This window comes from Phascolarctos cinereus, unplaced genomic scaffold (genome assembly GCF_003287225.1).
Source record: "Phascolarctos cinereus isolate Bilbo 61053 unplaced genomic scaffold, phaCin_HiC Scaffold_9;HRSCAF=440, whole genome shotgun sequence".
In the NCBI taxonomy this organism is placed as follows: Eukaryota; Metazoa; Chordata; class Mammalia; order Diprotodontia; family Phascolarctidae; genus Phascolarctos; species Phascolarctos cinereus.
This window is the reverse complement of record NW_027556402.1, coordinates 45,027,567-45,049,950: the sequence shown is the minus strand read 5'-3', so window position 1 is coordinate 45,049,950 and position 22,384 is coordinate 45,027,567. Positions and strand designations below refer to the sequence as shown.

Sequence of the window (22,384 nt, the reverse complement as noted above, 5' to 3'; positions counted from 1 at the left end):
TACATAGACAGAGGGCATGGGTGTGAGTCTGTTATGTTGGAATGATCTCTAAAAAATTGAAGGGGTGAGAAAGAGGGATATACTGGGAGAAGGGGGAAGGGAGAGGTAGAATGAGGAACATTTCCTCACATAAAAGAGGTACACAAGGAAGAGCTTTTGCAGTAAAGGGGAAAGTGGGGAGTGGTGGTGGCAGGCAGTGCTTGAACCTCACTCTTATTGGAATTGGTTCATAGGAAGAAGAAAATAATATAAAAATATATATGCGTATATGTGTGTGTGTGTGTGTGTGTGTGTGTGTGTGTGTGTATATACACACACACACACACACACACACACACACATATATACACATACATACATACATACACTCAGTTGCATATAGAAATATATCTTACCCAATAGGGAAATAGGAGGTGAAGAGATTAAAGGGAAGATAATAAAAGGGAGGGTGGATTAAGGGAGGCAGAGGTTAGAAGCAAAACCAACTTTTGAGGAGGGACAGGATTAAGAGAGAGAGAGAAGAATAAATAGAAGACAGTGGGATGGAGGGAAATAGACAGTAATTGTAACTGTGAATGTCAATGGGATGAGCTCACTCATAAAATGGAAGCTAAAAGCAGAATGGATTACAAACCAGAATCCAATAATCTGTTGTTTACCCGAGACACACTTGAAACAGACACATACAGAGTTAAAATAAAGGGCCAGGAGCAGACTCTAATATGCCTTAGCTGAAATAAAAAAGGCAAGGTTAGAATCATGAGCTTAGCAAAAATCAACTTGATTAAAAGAGATGATCAGGAAAACTACATTTTGCTAAAAAGGAATGAGGTAATATAAAAAAATTTGCCATAAGTTTCTCTGGTAAAAGCCTCATTTCTCAAATATGTAGAGAATCAAGTCAAATTTATAAAAATAAGAGCCATTCTCCAATTAATAAGTGGTCAAAGGATGTGAACAGGTAGTTTTCAGAAGAAGAAATCAAAGTTATCTATAGCCATATGAAAAAGTGCTCTAAATCACTATTGATTAGAAAAATACAAATTAAGACAATTCTGAGATACCTCCTCACTCCTATCAGAAATGACAAATGCTAGAGGGGATGAGGGAAAATAGGTACATTAATGAATTGTTGGTTGTTGAGGGCTAGCTCTGTGGAGTTGGAAGACTTAGGCCAGCCAGGGTCTTACCTGTAGATTATACTAAGCCTGACAGCTGTGTAAATTCAGAATGTCGTCTCACCACCCCCTGTTCCGTCTCTTGAGAATAGGATGCAGGGAGGAAATGGACAGGTTACAGGACAGGACGCAGGAAAGAAAGTATCAGACAAGGTACAAGGAAATAAGGAAATCACTTAATTAGGTTTGTGCTTTTCATGGAAAATAATGTTACTGCTGCTTGATCCAGTACTATATAAGCCTGAGCCCTCAGATCAATAAACGAAGTTTGTTCTTCACTGCTCCCACCTGGCCCATGATTCCTTCGCTCTTCACACTCCGCCAGCATCAGACCACGGCTGTGGACACAGGCGCTTGCAGCAGTCGGTAGAATTGTGAACTGGCCCAGTCATTCTGGAGAACAATTTGGAACTATCCCTAAAAGGTTATCAAGCTGTGACCCCTTTGACCCAGCAATACGCCCACTAGGTCTGTGCCCCAGAGACATCAAAGGAAAAGGAAAAGGACCTATATGTACAAAAATATTTACAGCAGCTCTTTTTGTGGTGGCAAAGAATTGGAAATTGAGGAGACGCTCATCAGCTGGGGAATGGCTGAGCAAGTCATGGCATATCATTGTGGAGTACTTTTGTGATCTAAGAAATGATGAGGGGAGCGGTGTCAGAAAAAAAGCATGTGAAGACTTCTATGAACTGCTATGAAAGGAAGTGAGAAGAGCTGGGAGGACAGGGTACCCAGTAACAGCTATGTTGTAATGATGACCCCCTGTGAAAGACTTGGCTCCTCTGACCAGTACAGAGATCAAAGACAATTCCAGAGGGCTTGTGATGAAAAAGTGCTGCGCATCTCCAGAGAGAGAACTGATGAACTCCAAGCACAAACTGAAGTATTATTTCTATTCTTTTTCTTTTGGAAATATGGCTAATATGAAAATACGTTTTATTTGATTTCACATGTATAATTGATAGCATTTTGCTTGCCTTCTCAGTGACTGGGAGAGAGGGAGAGAATTTGGAACTCAAAATTTAAAAAGAAAAGAATGTTAAATTTTTCTTGAAAAGAAAAAAGTAAACAAACATGACTATTTTAGTTTTTAGACAATCTTTCCTTTCACATTTACCCTGTATATTGTCCCAGGCATTTTAAAGTAAATAGTAGGTTAGGATCAAGAAGCTCTTCTGTACTTACAAATATGTGCAGACTTTGATTAGAATAGAATTTTTTTTCAGTTATTTATAATTTATAATTTCCAGTTGCTGATTTTGGAAGACAACGCAACTGCTTATTCTTTCAGTTATGTAAGACAGGGAAAGCATGTTGGATCTGTAGGCTCCATGGCTGAGATGATGAGTAGACAATGTGAAAATCTAAAAATATGGGCAGGCAGATTTTCTGTTATCCCTCAGTCCTCCCTTGGAGTAAATTGGACACTTAAGGAGGCCCATTAATACTTTAGGGCCACTAGGATGTCACTTAGGTCTCTGCAATTAGGCTCTGAGAAATTATGCTTTAAATGGTTCCTAAATGACTTAAAAAGAGGGACTCCCCAAGCTTGGAAATTATTACCAGGGTATTACCTGGGTGCTAGGGAAATTAGAACCTGAGTTATGAAATAGCCAAATTCCAAGGCTTTTTTTTTTTTGGGGGCTAGGCAATGGGGTTAAATGACTTACCCAGGGTCACATAGTTAGTAAGTGTCAAGTATCTGAGGTCTGATTCAAACTCAGGTCTTGCTGACTCCAGGGCCAATGCTCTATCCACTGTGCCACCTAGCTACCCCCATTTCCAAGCTGTTTTTATACTAATCTAATGCCCAGGCATCTGTAATATTGTTTTGAATTTAATCTCTTTCAAATACAGTGTTTCAAATCTCCATTCAGTAGGTATTTGATCCTCTTCAGAGCAGGCTGCAGTGCCTAAGGACCTTGTGTCAAAATGAAGTGATTTGGGTTCCTCGTGGCTTTTTCCATTTTTAAATCACTCAGGATTTCTTTCCATCTTCAGGTGTCTTGAACTTTTTGTTTATTGTCCAGCAATAATGCTTTTTGTCTATGCAATAACTTTTACTTATTTGAAAATAAAAAAAAAACTTATAAAGTAAAACTGAGCCTCAAACAGAGCTACTGTAGATATATCATTGTACCCTCAAACAAATAAATTATGTTAAGAATAAGTATATTTTTAAAAAAGTAGTTGGGCTAGTGCTATACGAAACCAGACTTGCATTTCGTATATGTTGCACATATGTGCAATTTTAAATTGAAATAATGGAAATATAAAAGCTAAATAGGCCATATCATGGGTTTTTTCGGTGTAAAATTGTTTTAAGATAGAGATAAATATGTGGAAACTCTAAATCTCTTTGGCCTGAATTTTTACTTGCTAGATAAAGCCCTCCATTTATAAACAAAACCATTTATTTCAGCAGTATCTGTACAAAAGTTTTGTTTTTAAAGGTAAACTCATTGATAAATTTGATTTTAATATTGATTTTGTCTGTAGTCTGAACACTAGGCGAACTGTAGAGACTCATCGATCTGTTGGCAGTGTCAGCCAAAAAATAATTAGATTTTTAAAAACATAATTGGATAAATCATAAAGCACATTATGGAAAATCAAACAGGCAAGAATATCTTGGGACACTTTTGAAAAAAAAATGAGCTGATGGAAGTAGTATGACTTGTTCGCCAAAGTTTAAAACATGTCATAAAGGTAATATGACTTGGTAGTATATTATAATGGTAGTATGACATTATTAGGCAATTATTATCAAAACTATTTGTTATTGAGCATCAAATAAGAAAAAAGTGGAACAGAATAGAAATGGAAGAAAGAGTCAAATATATAAAAATTATTGAAAAATCAAAACTGGAGAAAGGATTGATTATTTAATAATCTTAGGACAATTGGATAGAAAAACAGCGGGAAATAAATTTACGATGCCATCCTCTGCCACATACCATAATCAAAATTACAAGTGATACAAAGGACAATGGGAAAATATGAGGTGGCTTTGTGAGGCCTGTAGTATATTACAATGACACCTTTGAAAGAATATGCCTTCAAGAGTATTTATGCTGAGAAAATTAAGTGGGCCCATAATGTAAGAAGGACATTGACATGCACAGCCATAGTGTTACAACAGTATACAAAAAATATTAAACATATGAAGAGGCCCAGAGCAAGGCCTCTCATGTGTATTTGGTAGATACTTTGTGGAAGACTCATGAAAGGGTAAGGACGAGAATTGTACAGGTTGAAAAGACATGGAAGGATTGTGATCAGTGGAGATACGTATCTCATCTTACGGTACGTGAAACCAAACGTGTTAAAGATAGATGAAGAAACAACACAAGGTAGTGGAAGGAGTACGGCATTTGGAACCAGCGGAGGTGGGTTCATATTCTGGCTCTGATGTTTCTTTATGACTTGTGTGATCGTGAGGTGCGTTTTCTCCTTTCTTCTTTTGAGCCAGGCTTAGTCATTATTATTACCCAGTGTTCAGTTCTGTTTGGTTGTTGATTCTGATCCTTAGAATATTAAGATCTTAATTTTAAAATAGTCTCTTCCTCCAAGGATCACATATTTTTTTTTTTATTGCTTTGATTACCGGAAGGTACATTAGGCCGAGGAAAAGAAATTTTCAAGATTAAGATTGGAATTGAATTATGGTATTTGGTTTTATGACCTATCTTATTCTGGACTTTCCTTCATCTCTCAGTGTTATTAGGTTATATTTAGTTATATTTGTATTTTTATTTATATTTAGTGATTATATGTGGTGTGGTAGGAAAAAATGTTAATAGTAATCAAAAGGCCTGTGTTCTAGGCCCCATTACATTAGCTCTAGGGAAGTCATGGAGTTAACAGTTTGCTGTTCTATAAAAGGAGGTATTCATAGGATTTTAAAGTTACCTATAAGGTGAGGTTGTAGCTCAGGCTATGAGAGGGGAGTATAAGTGCAGCCAGTCTAAGTGAAGCTCCCTTCCAATTCAATGGAATACTAAGACCTATCATTTTCAGCCTGCTTCACCCTTCTTTCTGACACGCTTCTTTCCTCTCTCAGACTGGTTGTGGCTTATGCCCTCGCATCATTGGAGTCAAACCCAGAGACAGTGCTTGCTATCATTTTTAAGGGGATTGAACAGAGAAACATCTTCCTCCCCACTTCCCCACCTTTTAAAAAGAACTACATTCCAAAAGTTCCTTTGTAAGTTAGTTGTTTGGGCTTGGAAGACATTTTCCTAGAGAAATGATGTTATAAATGGTGGTTAGGTTCCCAGGCTAGCCCATTTATCTGTAATAGGGCTCAAATAGTATATTTTTACAGTAAGAAACAGTGCTGGTAAAATACGAGTAATTAAAAGCAAAACATAATTGAACAAAATATATTTTAAATGCTTGTTCTTGAAAATCAAGTTTGATTATGGGGAAGGATGAAGAGGCAGATGGAGACTTGTAAAGAATCTGGAAGGAAATTCTGGTTACTTTAAAAGGTTTTAAAGATTGATGACTCTGGTTATTACATTTAATTTTACTTCAGGACTTATTATTTTCGTTTCTGTGATACAAGCTTATCATTAACACTGCTTTTGGCTTTGCAGCTATGATTTGGATCATTTTCTGGCTCGTAGTAAAGTGAGGGAGTGAAATAAGTGGGAATAAAGATTCTTGTGAAGTAACTGAGCAAGAGTTGAAAGAAACTGGAAGGAGAAATGCAGGTTAAAAGGATTGTGTCTGGAAAGAGGAGAGTGAGGGAGGGAGAGACGAGAGAGAGAAGAAGGAGGTGAAGGAGGAGGAGAGAGGGGAAGAGGTGAGTAAAGAGAAAGACAGAGAGGAAAAGAGAGGAAAGAGGGTGGGGAGAGAAGGAAAAGGGAAGAAGGAAAGAGAGATAATGAGAGGCAGAGACAGAGAAAGAGGGAGAGAGGAGAGAGATTATTAAGTAGTATTCTTAACTGAATTATAAACAGTGAAAGAGTAGTGGAGGAGTATAACATGTATAAAGAGGAGGAGGGGGAAAACTTCTAGGTCATAGATGTTCCTGTTCTGTGAGCCCAGAACTGTGTGGTTGCTGTCCTAAGTGAGCGAAAAGAAAGTAAGACAAGAGTGACTCTCATAGTAGATGAGGTGAGCGAGTCTGTAGAGAGTCAGTCATTGCTATGCATAGAATGTTCACAAGTCAGCTGTTTGTGACTCAGCTCCTCTGCAGCAAGGACATCAGTAGTGTTCCCCATCACATTCAAACCAGCTTAGTACCAGGGCTTGCCCACAGTCGGTTCTCAGTAAATATTTGCTGGCTTGAATAGGATGGGAGGACTGAAGATGCTTTTGGTTCCTGCAGAAGGGCACAAAGAGGTAACTTGTAAGCATCCTGTAAATGTGAACTACTAGTTCTTTACAGCTTTTCTCATGGACACATTTTTTTTAAAAATTGGGTGCGGGGGCACCTATGGACCTATTTGTAAACTAACAATTTTTGGGATAGGATAAAAGTTTTTATGTAATTCATTTTCAGAGGTATTTACTGTTACAATATCTGTTGGCCTCTTTGTATAATCCTCTGGGTAACTTTTAGAAAGTGAATTAATTTATCGCTTAGAAATAATATATTTTCATGATTTCAAAACCTTTTTCAGTACAAGCTTTAACTTGATGACAGTAGCAGGAGGAGGAGTGAAAGGGGGACAGAATAGAGAGAGAGAAACATCCAAAGTGAAACATCCTGCTCTTTAGCTTGTAGATTATGCATGTGTTTGTATATGTAGAGCACTATGGGAAGCATAGGAGATTCTTTTAGTGAGCCCAAGCATGTACCATTCAAAGAAAATCAATTTTCTGTGCTGGAACCTCTATTTGTGATGCAGAAAATATAGTGGATGCCTTTTTATGGAATGAAATGGCTGTTTTCTGCAAGTGTTTATAAGATGTTATTAAAAACATATGTCCTTGCTTCCCCAGACTTTGTTTAGAGTGCTAGTTGTACACATGTTTAGCTCTGTGAGGAACAGCATATGTAACACAGAAATGGTAGTTTTGTGCTAATGTCTTTTAATCGCTTCCCCTGATAAATCTCATTGAATTGGGACCTCTGCTTCCTATGTGGTTCATTTCTTTAACCAGTGCTAGTGGGAGAGCATCCTTTAGGTGTTTTGTTTGTCTAACAATCAATGTAATAAAAGATGTTTGTTATTTTTCCAAATCCTCAGTTTCTGTAACTGTGAAGTTTTAGTTAACCATAGGAAAGAGAACTTGGTAAGAACTGAGGACATCAGTATATAGAATTTTTCTCCCTATCCTTGCAAATATATATTCATCCATCCTAATTTGCTGCTCCCTTGACATTCTAGTCTACAAAAAGCTAAATTGTTAGTAAACTAAAATTGTCTGCAGTGAGCTAAATTGTATAGTACTTAGGATAAATGCTGCTTAGTTACATGGAGCTTTTGAGGCACCCCTCAGAAGTTAGTCCTCACCTTTGTTCTTTAAGTCAACTAGTGGTGGTGGGTAGTGTCATGGATAATCTGAAACAGCAGATTGTCTCAAAGCCACTTTTTTTTAATAATTGGGATATATTTTGTGCTCTTTTGGGCAGTAAGCTTACCTTACTCTTCATATTCTCTTTAAGCTAATATTAAAATGAAATCACATAACTTGGCGTGTAGCAATGGGCACATACATGCACAAATGTTTGTGTGTGTGTGTGTGTGTGTGTGTGTGTGTGTGTGTGTGTGTGTATACTATGGGGAAAACTACCTAAATGGATGCATTAAATTAATTAAACTTAATAAACTTTAAAAAAAAAAACCAAACCTTTATATGGTACAGACTCCTGCTTAGGCACTGGAAACACAAAGATGGAAAGAAAAATAAAAGCCCTACCTCGAGGAAATTACAATCTAACAGGGAGAGGGAAACCAGCCTGCAGTTCTAAATTCAACATTTGTAATTTAGAATTGGTTGTCTTTAATCTTTCAGTCAATAACTTATCGAAGAGTATAGGTAACAAATTCTGATCACATCAGCTTCAGTGGGGTAACTATAATTATTTAATCATAGAGAAGTAAAAATATGAGAGTCAGTAGTCAGTCCTGACTGTCGTATGGATAGTGAAGGAGTTACGGGACATGGGTTGAAATCCCTGCTTTGCTACTTGCATAACATTGGGAACGAACATCATATGGGAATTCCAGCAAGGTGACTGAGTGGGTGCTCATAACTCATTCCACTTCCCCTTCATTGCCTCAGCATTGCAGTAAATATGCCAAATAAATAATAATTCAAAAGAAATATAGGAAAAAAATCACCTCATTTGGAAAAACAAAAAAAAAAGTAGCTAAGAAAATGAGTAAGGGAAAAGGTGAATATTTTGTCAGTATAAGTGAGGAATGTTTCCCAGAAAAAAAGAAAGAGCCATGCATCAGAGCCCCAGAAACACAAGTGGTACTGTCTTAAAAACCTTCAAACTGGTTAATAAATTCAGAGAGAAAAATAAAAGACCAAGTGTCTGTAACAGCTGAAATAGAATCCATGAAAGAATATTTAAACCACGAATATGAGAACAGCTTTTAGCCATCAATGAATCATAAAAATGCAGAATTGGAGCTAGAAGATGCCTTAAAGTTTGTGTATGTGGTTTAAGTCCGAAGTTATAGATGACAAAACATAAGACCTACAGAAATGTGGTGACTTGCCCAGTGTCACACAGGTAGGAAATATTAGTCAGGATTCAACAGATGATTTGCCTCTCATGCCAATTCCACTTTTTTTTTCTTTATTTTTTTCTGGTACACCATGAGGCTCTTTTTAATCATTGAATTTTCTGATAAATAGAATCACCCTTTTGGAAGTAAAAAATGTAGATAAAACATAACAGGTAAATTAAAATCTTAAAAGGAGCACATCAGGGCAGCTATGTTTCGTGGTGGACAGAGTACTAGCCCTGATGTCAGGGGGACCTGAGATCAATCTGGCCTCAGACCAAACACTTGACACTTGCTAGCTGTGTGGGAAAGTCACTTAACCCCAATTACCTAAAATAAATTAAAAACAAAAAGGAACATTTCAGGAAGATTTTAGATTGCTGCAAATAAAGCTAATAGTTCTAGAGGTCAGAACTCAGAAAGGCAATGAGAGGATTATCAGTCTTCCAGAAAAAAAGGAAGCAAAGAAGGAAGGAAGGAAGGCATTGATACATATTAAGTGCTAAGTACCAAAGGTACAAAGACAAGCAAGCAAGACAGCTCTTGCCCTCAAGAAGCTTATTTCTAATAGGGAAAGGTAGCATATAAAGAAAGGAGATCTAGAAAGGGATAAAAAGGTATGGTTTGGAAGTGACAAGGAAGTGTGTGGCAAGCCTGGTTCTGGGCAAGATAAGAAAAAAAACTCAACTAACAACCCAGAGTTGCATGTTCCAATGAGAGGGGGATAAGGAGGATGGCCAGAGAGGATTTGAAAGTGACTTGGCAGCGGAGTCCTGGGCAAGATAAGGCAAAAGCTCATCTGTCAGAACCCAGAGTCCCAGAACAAAGTTGGTGTTCCTATGAGAGAAGAAAGAAGAGCATAAGAGTGTGAACACCATATGTGAGAAAAACCATACAAGAAAATTTCTGAAAATATTGAAGACAGAATGTGAAATGTGGTCAACCATATCCCCTGTATATATAGAGGAACCCCAAGATTAACTGAACCAGAAATGTAGTTGTCAAATTGTAGGGAGTCAGCAACAAAAAGAGAATATTGTAAGAAACCAAAAAGAAATGAATCATGCATCAAAAAAAGCAACGGTTCAGATTTGTGTAGGATTTCTCCAGGATGACAGATGAGAGGAGAGGCAAGTGTAGAGGCTGTCTAGTCCTGGCTCTCTCATTTTACAGATGAGGATGCACACCCAGAAAAATCAAAGTCATATAGTTAGTAAGTTGCAGAACTGGAATTTGAACCCAGGTCTTATTGTTGAGGTTTAGGGGTGCTGGGACCCCAAAATAACAATGCAGGCTCTGTGTTGAATGAATTTGACCCAGACCTTCTTTCAGACAAAGACAAGGTTTATTAGAACACTGATCAGGGATGGGTGAGATTTTACGAATCTGCCATATTGGCCAGACTCTTAAGGAATCTGAGCATTTGTATTACTAATGCAAGAGTGTCAGATTGAATCTAAGCACTTTAATGGGGGAGCAAGATGGACCTTATATATAGAAAGACCGTGGGAAGGATCTAGGAGTGGCCAAGTAGTCTGGGGTGACTGGGAGGTAAGGGGTCTAGATGGGATTAAGGGTGGGAAGTGGCTAGGAGTGATCCAGAGGTAACAGACAATGGGCTAGGTTAGAGGTAAACAGAGAATTGGGAGATTGGGCATTGGCCACAATGAAAGGTCAGTTGGGATGGGTTGATGCCTCAGGCGAATACCAGAGACTTGACTATGTGGGAAAGTTCAAGGAAGTTGGGGGGGAGAGGGTTTCCAGGGCCTATACCCCATCATTATGACTCCAGTGCTGGTCCCGCTGTACCAAAATTGCCTATGCAAGGAAGTATTGGCCAGCACCCCCAAAATTCCCTTTCCAGAAAAACTGAGCATATCCTTTCATTAAAAAAAAAGATTGACTAAAACAAAACAACCCCCCCCTCCCCCAGTGACCTGTAACCCTTTTTTTTTTTTACAAAAGAAACCATCTTTGGGCAGGACTTTTGGCACAGAAAATGACTAAGAAGCTGTAAATTAACATTAAGGAATGAACCAGTAATGACCCACGATTCTGATTTATTGTAAAGCATAGACCATTGTTTCTTTGAAAGTCTGCACTTGTAAGAGGGACACTGAGGAAATATTGCATAGAAATTGAGAATGAAATTCTCTTTGTGGGGGGTAGGGGGGAGTAGACCTTCAAGAGGAAGGGGGTGGGGTAGAGGAAGAAAATTAGTATCCCTTGTATTTGAGTGTCACTGAAATAAAAACAACCTATCAAAGAGTTGTAGTGATGGAAAGGGAAAGGGTCAGATAAAGTGATCTCTATATAACCATCTACCATCTGGAGCGAGAGAAAAGGCAAAAAAAAACATATCAGTAAAAGTAGAATCCTGGTATCTGTGTTTTCTATCCTCACAACAACCCTGGGAGGTAAGTGTTATTATTCCCATTTTACAGATGAGGAAAATGAGGCAGTCAGTAGTCAAGTGACTTGTCCTGGCTCACACAGCTAATATGTGTTTGACTAGATTTGAACTCAGGTCTTCTGTACCCTAGGCCCAGTGATTTATCTGCTGTGCCACCTAGCTGGCAAAATGTAGGAGAAAATATTAAAAGATATCAGAATTTAGATTAATTTAATGACCACTCTTGGCTCTAGAGGTGTGATGATGAAACCCATTTCCTTCATCTCACTAGAAAGGTGGTGGATTATAAATTTAAAATGCTGAACGCATTGCTAGACATAGTTGATGTGTCTGTTTGTTTTCCTTAGCTGCTACCTTTTATTACATGGGATGATTCTGTGGGGATAAGGGAGTACTATTGGGAAGTGACAGTGATGTGAAAACAGCAACAACAACTATAAAGCATCAGTAACATGTTAGAAAGAAAGAAAATATGGATGATTGAAATATAGCCTAAATGAATGAGATAATGTGTTGTTCAGTCACGTCTGACTCTTCATGACCCAGGGAACTGTACCCCAACCGTGCTGTCCATGGGCTTTTCTTGGCAAAGATACTGGAGTGATTTGCCCTTTCCTTCTCCAGTGGATTAAGGCAAACAGAGGTTAAGTGACTTGCCCAGGGTCACACAGCTAGTAAGTGTGTGAGGTTGGATTTGAATTCAGATCTTTTTGACTCCAGGCTCACTGAGCCATCTAGCTGCCTCAGCTGAAAAGGGATCTAGCCAGTGAATAAGGATATTCTTGGCTTCTTCATATTGTTTGATTTTCTATGTGCTCTTGATAAGTCACTTCACCTCAGCCTCAATTTCCTCATCTGTCAAATTAGAACATTTATATTGTTGACGTCATAGGATTGTTGTGAGGATTGCAGAGCAGGATATGTGCTCATTATAATTGCACAGTGGCAAATGGATGGAAGCTATCATATAAACGTAACGATCCTTCTGTTTTTAGAAAAGAAGACATAAGATTAATTGAAAGATGAAACAACGGGGAAACCTTTGTTTACCACCCTTCTGATTATAAGATAAGTGAGGCAGGAAATAGAGTGATGTGTGCTTACCACTGGTGTTTCTGCTGGCCTGGAGGATGTCCAGGAGAGCCTGTAAAGAGAATTATTCAGAAGTCATGAGGTCCTCTAGATGCTCCTGCTCACAAATGACATTATATAATCACATCAAACCCTGAAACATTGCAGAGCCTCGGAAGCAAAGCCCATAATCATTCAGAAGAGTTCATCTATTCATAGTAGAAAAGGCAAGTAGTTGAAGAATGTCTGTTGCCCAAACTAGCATATGCAACTATGAGTCTGTTAGTCAATAAGCATTTATTAAGCACCTACACGTACCAGCTACTGTACTAAGCGGTAGGGATACACACACAAAGGGAATTAGACGGACTCATAGCCCGTAAAGCTGGGCATCAGCCCCAAAACTCACACACACACACACACGTACACATGCACACACATATTGGATACGGATAGGTCAGAAAGCTGGATTACCTTTGGAAAACTCTACAGTACTTTTAATGACCTAAGCGTTTCCCTGAAAGAAGCTCATTATTTTTAACACCAGTATTCTTGCAGTGATATCATGTGACTGCGACTCATGGCATACCACAGCCTCTGCAGAACTAAAATTTCAGAATACTCAAAAGGCCACAGAGAGAGTTAGGTGCATGGTGGGCTCAAATAGGCCACAGCACATTACCAACAGAAATTGTGAAGGAGAAGCCTAAAAGATATTATCAAAGACATATATGAAAAGATGGTGGGCCAGTCTAATAGCAGGTATGGGAGATACTTGATGGATAAAGCACACTCTCTATTGGTACCCACATAATGTCAGCAAATTCGAAGGAAGTTCTCCATTATAGTGATTGGATTTCCCTGCCTTCTCTTTTCCTTTCCCTCCACCCCAGAAGGGTTTATGGGAGGAAATGAAAAAGTCACACAAAATAAGAGAGCATAAATATTCTGTGATTTGCTTCATAGAACAGAGTAACCACATTGATAAACGCATAGGTCTATTAATCACTGCTTTAGTAAAGTGGGAGGATACTAAGCAAATCCACACAAAATCACCGACACTTCTTTATATTATTAACAACAAAATGGAAATAAAGAGAAATGACGTTTTAAATAACAATAAAAAACATTTAATCAGCTGGAACTTTACGTACTAGGATATCCTGGTCTTGGAGTCAGACAAGTTTGGATCAAGTTCGAGCTCTTCCACTTTGGGACCTTGGGCAAAATAAGTCATTTAAGCTCCCTGAGCCTCTATTTCATCATCCCTACAATAGGGATAATGTAATATTGCCTTCCCTAACTCACTCACAGGTTGTTTAGAGGGCGGAAAAGCAATTGTAAATTATAAAGCACCAAGTAAATGAGGTCATGCTGGGACGTGGTCCATCGTTGTTTCGACAGGATTGCTAATGATGGCCCTAGCCTTTCCTCTTCCTCTTCTTGTGTTTCTAGTGGTCTCTTGAGGCTTCTTTGGAACCCTACGGTAATTTATAGGGACTCACCCTAGTCAGACTGTGGTAGTGGTTAGGGGAGGGTTGATGTGAGATACAAGATGAAAAGAGATCAACTGGAATGTTTACCTCATTTTTAGACAGACTGAGTAGGGGAAGGAGAAACCTTGCTCACACTCTAAGATGGGAAAGGCATAATGGAATTCATTTGTCCTAACTTGGATATGGGCAGGTGAATATGGAGGTCTTTATAACTGGCCAAAGTGACCATTTTTTGGTGCAGAGCTATGGTCCTTGATTAAAAATGTGTTAACTGTCCTAGAACCATATTGGCCCTGACTATTTCATTGTAAGAGAGCTGTAACATTTACTTAGAAGAAGAAAGGAGACAGTGGGAGATGGCTGAGAAGTATCAGCAGTACCAGAGTGGAAAGCAGGCTGTAGCATGATGAGAGACCTGCATGTCTAGGAAAGAGAGCCGAACAGAGATTGATACCAGGTAGGAGCCTTGGTTGCAGATATGGGCCAGGCATCAGATCAACTCCTTTCTCCCACTTTGTGCGTGGGGAAAGCATCATCCAAATGCATGTATGTAGGAAGCACGGAGAAGGTGACATCCCTGTGTTGTGATAGCATGTAGAATGAGGACCCAACTAAAGGTAATGAATCAGGTAGGAAAGATGGTGCATCCAGCAGCAGACAGATAACATAATGAAAGATTGTGGATCAAGGAGCCCAACCTAACATGCAGCTAGGCAGCATGGGTCCAGATGTGTCCCACTCAGGGGACACAGGAGCCAGGGGACTTGAGGGAAAAAAGCAACAAAGAGAAAGGTGCTAAGTCTGTTTTTGGAGTGAAGACATTTCAAAGCAAAGACATTCAGTGGGGCACATGATTCGCTTCATGAAGCAGTGATTTAATTATGTGCCATGCTGTGACTGTGCTCAGCCTCTGGAGAAAGAAATGGGGTTCCTTTGACAGGAAAAGACTCTCCCTGTTACTTAGCTATAGGCTCATATGTGAGTCCTTTCCGTTTGTTATCTGTGCTATGGTTAATATGCTTGTTAGCCTGAGTGCTCGCAGAGGAGCTGGAGGCCTTACGTAGGGAAAATAAGAGTCTGATTCTGATGTTCCCAGAGGAAACCCTCTGTGAGGGGCATGAGTCAGAGATCATCTCTTATTGTACCAAGGTACCATCTCTATTTGTACCAAGGCCCATTTTGGCAGAATTCTGAGCCTGAAATGGGGGTTACATAAGGCATTATTATTATTAGTCATTTGTGTGGTGCTGAAGAAAGAACACTGGCTGTAGTGACCCATGTCCAAATACTGTTATTGCCTCTGACCTCTACTCTGTGTGTGACCTTGAGCAAGTCCCTTAGCCTTTTGGGACTCAGTTTCCTCATCTGTAAAATGAAGAGACTGTGCCAGATGGCTTCTGAGGTGCCTTTTAGCTGTAGATCTGTGATCTTCTGAAATCAAAGCGGGATGGAAGAAAAAAAAAACAGAAAAAGAAGCCTGGAGTTGAAAAAGAAAATTGAACTTTCAAGATCTGTTTGTCTTTTGTTCTTGTATCCCCATTAAATCGGCTTTACTCTGGAGCCAGCATTTCACAAAACAAATCAGAAAGCCCCCACATTCTGGATGGATTCCTATGGAGATGTGATTATACTTTTAAATGGCATATTCTTAGTTTTCATATAAAGAACCCTTTGAAGAAACTCCAAATAACCTTGGTCAATCGCTTAACAAACAGTTCCAAGTTTGCTAACAGTTCTGACTTAAAGTTATGGCTCAGCATTATTTTCAGGCGGCTCTGACTTAAATTTTCAATGCCATCTTTAAAAAAAAAATCCAGAAGGGTCCCCGTTTCATTGGCCCCTTTGAATCTGACTAAAGTAGAAATTGCCTTTTAGTGTTACAAACACATTTTCCCTGGATTAGGTTATCCTTTTTCAGGGTTATTTCCCCTTCATCTTTGACACTTTGAATCCAATTTAAGTCCATCCTGGTCTAATCTTTATTCTTCTCTGTTATTTTTTTCTTTTGGAGTTAAATTTCCAATAACTGTATTCTGGTTTTAAATTGCCTTTTTCCCATAAGAGATTTTCTCACAAAAAAATGACTGTTTATCATAAATTACTAGCCAATAAAAAGGCAATGTACGTTTTCATTTTCATGTACTTATTGCATTAATACAAGGACAATTAAGCTATCAAAAGACGATTAATAATAGTTCTGAAGTATTGATTTTCTTTTAGCATCCATGCCTGAATGGCCATCGAGTTTTATTCTTGAATTTTGAAAGACTGTTGTGTGTAATGTCCTTATGTTTTCGTGAAAGTATAGAAGGAACGCTGAAAAGAAAGAGAAAAACCTGGCACTTTCTGCTAATTTAGATAAAAAGGAAAAGGGCCAGAGTTTTTATTAAGCAGTGACAACAGTCTTCTGCCCCATCATGGCTGGTGCCTTTGGCCATGGTGATTAGGGGAATGCTTGGAGCTTTATTTTAAGTTCTTTTATTCGTGAACTTTCAAAGTAGTATGTAAAGATGCACCTTCTGTTTTCATTAGTGTCCACACATAGTCTTGCAGCTCCTGCTATCCCGACAGAGCTTTTCACCCCTCTTAATTAGCAGGCTCCTCTCCGCTGAAACACAAGGAGATGGAGCTGCCCATGTTCGTTAGAGATACCATCAAAACCTCCTTCTCTTCTGTTTCTGAGTTTTCAGAGTTTAATTTACTGCTTGTTAAATTCCAAACATTCAAAATGTTGGACTCCAAACATACATTTGAGCATTTTAGGAAATGCATTGTTTTGTCAGGCATCTCAAAGGGACGCTGTCAAATGAACAGAGACCTGGCATTTCCTTACCTTGACTGTAACACCACTAAATGGCACTAAAATATGCACAGATTTTGTTTGTGGTACATTTGAAAAAAATTGATGTATAATTTTGCCTGAACATCTGTTGGAAAAATTAAAACCCCCATATGGGTGTGTTCATATCAGACTACAGCTTTTGTTGACAGTGTGAGATTTTCTCTCTGCTGTGTTTTGAGGTATTCTGTTCACAGTGCTTAGTGATAAATATCCACATGGAGACAGTTTTCTTTTGCTACATGCTGTACACTTAAGGCTGCTTTCCCACAATATGATTCTGTCACTTTCATTTACATTATTTGTTATTAGTATTTGAATTCTCACTGAACAGGAAAAAAAAACTGTTTTTGATCATCATTGATCAAAGGGGTTGAGTGTTCCTAATTCTATTTCTGTTTTCTCTACTATTTGTAGATTAATAGGAAAGTCATTGAATCATATAGCCAAAAAAGTTATGCACCCAGAACTTGCTTTCTTAAGATGCTTTGATCTAGTGGTCATCCTTTCCCTTCAGTCAGCAGACCCATGTTTCATCATTTTCTGAGAAGCAGGATGGTTGTGGTCTGGGAAATAGAAAAAAAATAGATTTTTGTCCCATTTCTACCAAACACTGGTATGACCTTGGGTAGGTCATCTGTAAAACAGAGAATTGGACTAGGTGAGGCTGATATCCCTTCCATCTCTAAAGTACAATGATTCTTCCAGTATTTTGAAAACAAAAGCATACCTGTAAAAAGAATGTTCTGTTTTTCTCAGAAGGTGAGTTCTGTATTTTACATGGTTGGCTTTCAGGTATGTGTGCTCATTCAGTACTTTATCAGCTAGAGTGTATGGGGTATTCAGGGAGGTTGAGCATCTCTGGTGGGAGGGCTTGCTGAACCCTTTTCAGGGCCACTTGTCCACCTGTGATGTTCACCTGTCACCCAACTCTCACCTGGGGCTCTATGAAGCTGTAGCATGCACAATAGCCACACCCTGGTAAAACTGTCTCAGAGATGGGCTACACCAGATTGAGGTAACTGATGGGCCTCACATCTGTCAGTGAGTTAGAGGGATGTGACGACTTCCTTCAGCAGAATGGGCGGATGAGAACAGTTTGTTCCAACAGCCATGAAGGCAGCTGAAACAGGTGCTGTGCGCCACTTAGAGCTTGGTCAGACGCCGAAGACGCCAAGGTCATCCACTGCATGCTGGGCCATCACCAGTCGCCTTTTGTCTTGCTGCTGGGACTTTATTGACTGTGGAAGGGAGAGTGAGGCTGATGGCTGTGCAACTCTGCCTCACTTAAATCTAATTCACAGTGCAAGTCAAGACATCACCCTGTGATATAATTGGTCCTCTTAGAAAAAGAAGAATAAACGGCAAGTTCATTAGCTAATCAGTTTCCTTTATGTCTGTGGTACAAAGGACATCAGGAGTCATTAAGGTTATGACATTAAGTCATAATGGATAAGTAGCATCATAGAAATTTAAGGTTGGGTGGATTCTTAAATTAAGCTGGAAAGGAACCTTAGATAGTCTAACCTTCTCCTTTGTGAAATGAGGAAATAGGTGTAGAAGGGGTGAAGTGAAGCCTGAGGTCATCCAGGTGGCAGGGACAGGGCTAGATTCTAAGTGTTTCCATGACACCATCAATACCCTCTACCTTCTGGAGTTATCAGTAAATGCTAGATACTAGAAAATCCTAGATAGAGCCTAGGATAAGAGTCAAATGGAGTGGACTTTTTTTTTTCTCACTTCCTTTATGCTTATTTTAGCGTTAGCGAGTGTTGCTTGAACTTGTGCAAAGAGAGATTTTCTAAAATGATGTTGAGTCCAGTGAACTTTCAGTGCCGTAGTCTCAGGACTCAGACCTTTGCTGTACTTGGGTGCATGGCACTGGAGATAGATGCTCTCTGTGTTTACTTTGCTATGGCATCCTTTGTGACAGTTGTGATGCTGTGAGCTGCTGTTTCTCAGGTTTTTGTCTAGCTTCATGTTTAATCTCCAGAGATCACTGAACAAAGTTATCTCAGTTGCAACTCTCGCAGATACTTGTGTGAGCTTAACATAGGCTTGAGGGACACATTGCATGAGGACATTTTCCAGAGACCACCCTTTGCCTCCACTGAGAGGCAGCATACCTTAGGGGATAAGGCACTAGGTTTGGAATCAGGAACACCTGGGTTCAAATCCTGCCTCAGATTCTTAATAGCTATGTGATCCTGGGTAAATCATTTAACTTTATTTCCATGCCTCAGTTTCCTCATCTGTAAAATGAAAGATCAGAGGTCTATGACCTCTGATGTTCCTTCTTGGTTGAAATCTATGAGCCTATGAGTTAAAGGCTTTTTTAAAAAAAAAAAGACCAGAAACAGAAAACCCAATAAGATCACATATTTTCTATGCCTCTCAGTTAACTTTGTGACAATATAGCAGTCAGCTATATAAAATTATCTGTTAATGCCTACTTGTCCTTGTCTTATGTTTTCATAAAGGATACCCACAACATGAAAATAAACCGTTGTCTTAAAATTTTTATAGAGATGAGAAAGTAAGACTATGGATTGATAGTAGCTAATGGCTTCCTGTTCACACTTTTTTTGGGGGGGGCTTGGATGGGGATAAATAGTAGTCTTTAGCTATCTTTCCGTATTAGAGATAGCTTATATTTTTGGCTTTGAATTCAGCATGGATTTCCACCATTTGCTTCTGCGCAGGACTGCCTGTCTCCCATAGTCCCTGAGCCAGTGAGGTTTTGGAGTCCGGGTTTGGTAGTTCCACTGCTGTTGAGGATAAGAACAGATCTCTCTAGAAATACTGGCAGGTCTGTGTCATTTTATATCCGATCCTCTCCGTCCGTCGTCAGCCATAAATGCTCCCATTCTGATCTTGTTTGACCGGACAGAGTGCTGAGCTTTCTCCAGCTTATTTTCTTCTCTCCGTTTTTCAGTGTTTTGCTCTTAATCTTCAGTCATCCCAGTCTCTGGTTGTTTGCACATGAGCTTATACTATAAAATAATGTTGCTGTGTCTCTCCATTTTGCAGAGCAATCAAGTATTTGTTTCCCGAGGCACTTTATTGGCTCTTTTGGTCTCCTCCTTGTGGGAGCTCTTTTCTCTCAGTTGGGCTTTTTAATTAATGAATCACCAAGCATTTATGAAGACCTACTATGTACTGGGCACTCTTCCAGGCCCTGAGAATACAAGTGCAAAGAATGAAATTATCTCTACTTGCAGTGAGCTTCTCCTTTCCAGGCTGGAGCCCTTGGATCTTCTTATTAAACCATCTCAGCACCAGGGGACTTCAAAAGTCTCCTGCCTTCCAGAGAAATTCTTCCATATCACCACCTAAGGGCCAGAATGAGGCCAAGTATGGCCCAGCAGAGAGCCTTGGCGAAGTAGATGGAATATGAAGAAGGTCCCTGTTGGTTTGTGAGGAATCATTAGGGTAGATGAACACAAATAACTTGCCCAGGATCAGTTCCCTATGTAGTGAACAAGAGTGAGGACTCTTAAGTGCCTTCTGGGCTTTGCATTTTGGCCTGAGACAGAATTTGTGGCTTTGCAGGTCTTAAATGGTGTTTGCAGAGTGTCTGGTTATTTGTAGATTGGAGCCAGTTGTTCTCACAGTTCTGTGATGGGGGGAAGGGAAATAAGCCATTTACATAACACCTGCTGTGTGCCAGGCATCATGCTAAGTGCTTTATTATATTGTCTCTTTTGATCTTTACGATAACCCTGTGAGGTGGGTGCTGCTACTACCCCCTTTTTCCTTTTGAGGAAACTGAGGCAAACCGATGACTGAATTGCCCAGAGTCTCACAGCTAGGAAGTGTCTGAGAGCCCAGAGCTCTGTCCACACTCCGCCTAGCTCCTGTGATCCCAGGAGCCCCCTGTTGGGGGCCAGCAGGACCCACGAAGCTCTCCCACTGCCCCTGCAATGTCTTAGGAATTTAGATAATAATGTGGTGTTTCTAATTAGGGAGAGCCCTAGGCCCTACCTAGGGTTTGAGAGTGAGAGCCAGGTGGGTCCATTTCCAGAATGATTAACTGAATGGATTTGTTTGAGAGACAGAATTAAAATCCAAGGCAATCTGCTAAAAAAAAACAACAACCAAAAAATATAGTATGCTTTTCCCAGAGAAGTGGACCACTTTGTTCAAACTTAAGTTTCTTCGAAGGTTAGCAAAAGGTCTTACTCTGCCCTGGCTGATGCTGACCCACTAAATGATTCCAGGGTGGTCCTACTTCAGAGGTTCCCAACTGGGGTATGTATAGCCCTGGTGGATATGAGTAGTTGTCAAGGTGTTGTGGGGAACACTTGGGAGGTAACTGTATTTGTCCTGTTGAAATATTCCAAAAGTATTAGTGTCAATTAAAAAAATTGCAAGTTCAAGTTTTCTTTGTGAAAAATTAGTTTTCATTTTATTTCTCACTTGCGTATCGGTCGGCAAGTGTTTCCTCTGCACCAGGCACTGTGTTGGTTTACATATGCATGGTAAACTCTAGAAGGTATGTCCTATCATATTGAGTAAGGAATACATTATTGATTGATCAGTACAGAAAAGATTTGCTGAAAGCCAGGAGGTGTAGGGGCTGAAAAAAGTCAAGAATCCTTGCTCTCCTGTCTCTGGATGATTCATCTACCCGACCTCAATCTCAGGTCTGCATACCAGATTTCCACCTTATTGAATTTGTAAAAGGTGACAATTGTTTTTCAAACAAAACTTTCTTTTATTGTTATTTACAGATATCGATGACGTGCGGAAGCATAAACCAAGTTACCTTGAGGCAACGCTTGACTGGTTCCGATTATACAAAGTGCCTGATGGAAAACCAGAAAATAAATTTGCTTTTAATGGAGAGTTTAAAGACAAGGTAAAGATGGCATACATTTTGACATGCTTTTCATAATGCATCTTACTGATGGCAGCTCCTTAAAATAATGTGAATATCTGCATGTGATATGAACAAATAAAGCTCTTTGATGTGTTCCTGATTTTGGTGTCATATATGTATTTAAGCAGATATTTTGATTGTCATTTTATTTAAAGAATCATTTCAAAGAATTTTCATTAGTGAATTGTCAGAGGAACTTTTAAAAAAAATTCTAATAGAAAATACGTAAGAAATGAGATGACATTCCTTCTTTCAACCTTTCAAAGAAAGAGAACTCTGCCATAGTCATGAAAATCTGCTTCTTTAATTTTCAATATATTTGTTCATGTTTAGCCAGATTCGCCCATACCAATTTCCCATGGCACAGGAATATACCCTCTTAAATGAAAGACCCTCTATTTGCTACTCTGGGTGTGGCAAAGAGGGAGTTGATGTTCATTTCCTACATGTATCTTCAGGTAACTTTCTACTGAGGCCTTATGCCTCTGTAGTTGAATTGAGCAGCATAAAGATATGCAAGTAACATTGAGCTTTCTGGCCTCAGTTGTTATTTTTTTTGATATAACCCATAAGAAAAAGACCTAGCAATATATTACATCTTCACTGGCTCGAAATAACTGGGGAAGGCAAGTAAATTCTTGAAAAGTTTTTCCTTAGAAAATGTCTTGAAATAAATTTGACTTTTTCCAGTAGAGTACATCTTAGTTAATATACCTGTGTGCTCTAATAAATGAGGTGAGGGACAACACTAGAAAGATGGTCAAGTATCAGGAAGAGGTGCTTGGCAGAGGGAATTTCCATATCA

At 39.2% G+C, this 22,384-nt stretch overlaps 1 protein-coding gene across 3 annotated transcripts in view; it reads left to right on the top strand.

The window, feature by feature from the left end:
* Positions 1–22,384, top strand: part of PPA2 (inorganic pyrophosphatase 2) — a 117,411-nt gene that overhangs the window by 72,829 nt on the left and 22,198 nt on the right. For all 3 annotated transcript variants that reach the window (XM_020974746.2, XM_020974747.2, XM_020974745.2), the window contains one exon: positions 21,431–21,558. In XM_020974746.2, the coding sequence (XP_020830405.1) occupies positions 21,431–21,558 (128 nt within the window). The remainder of the gene's footprint in view (positions 1–21,430; positions 21,559–22,384) is intronic.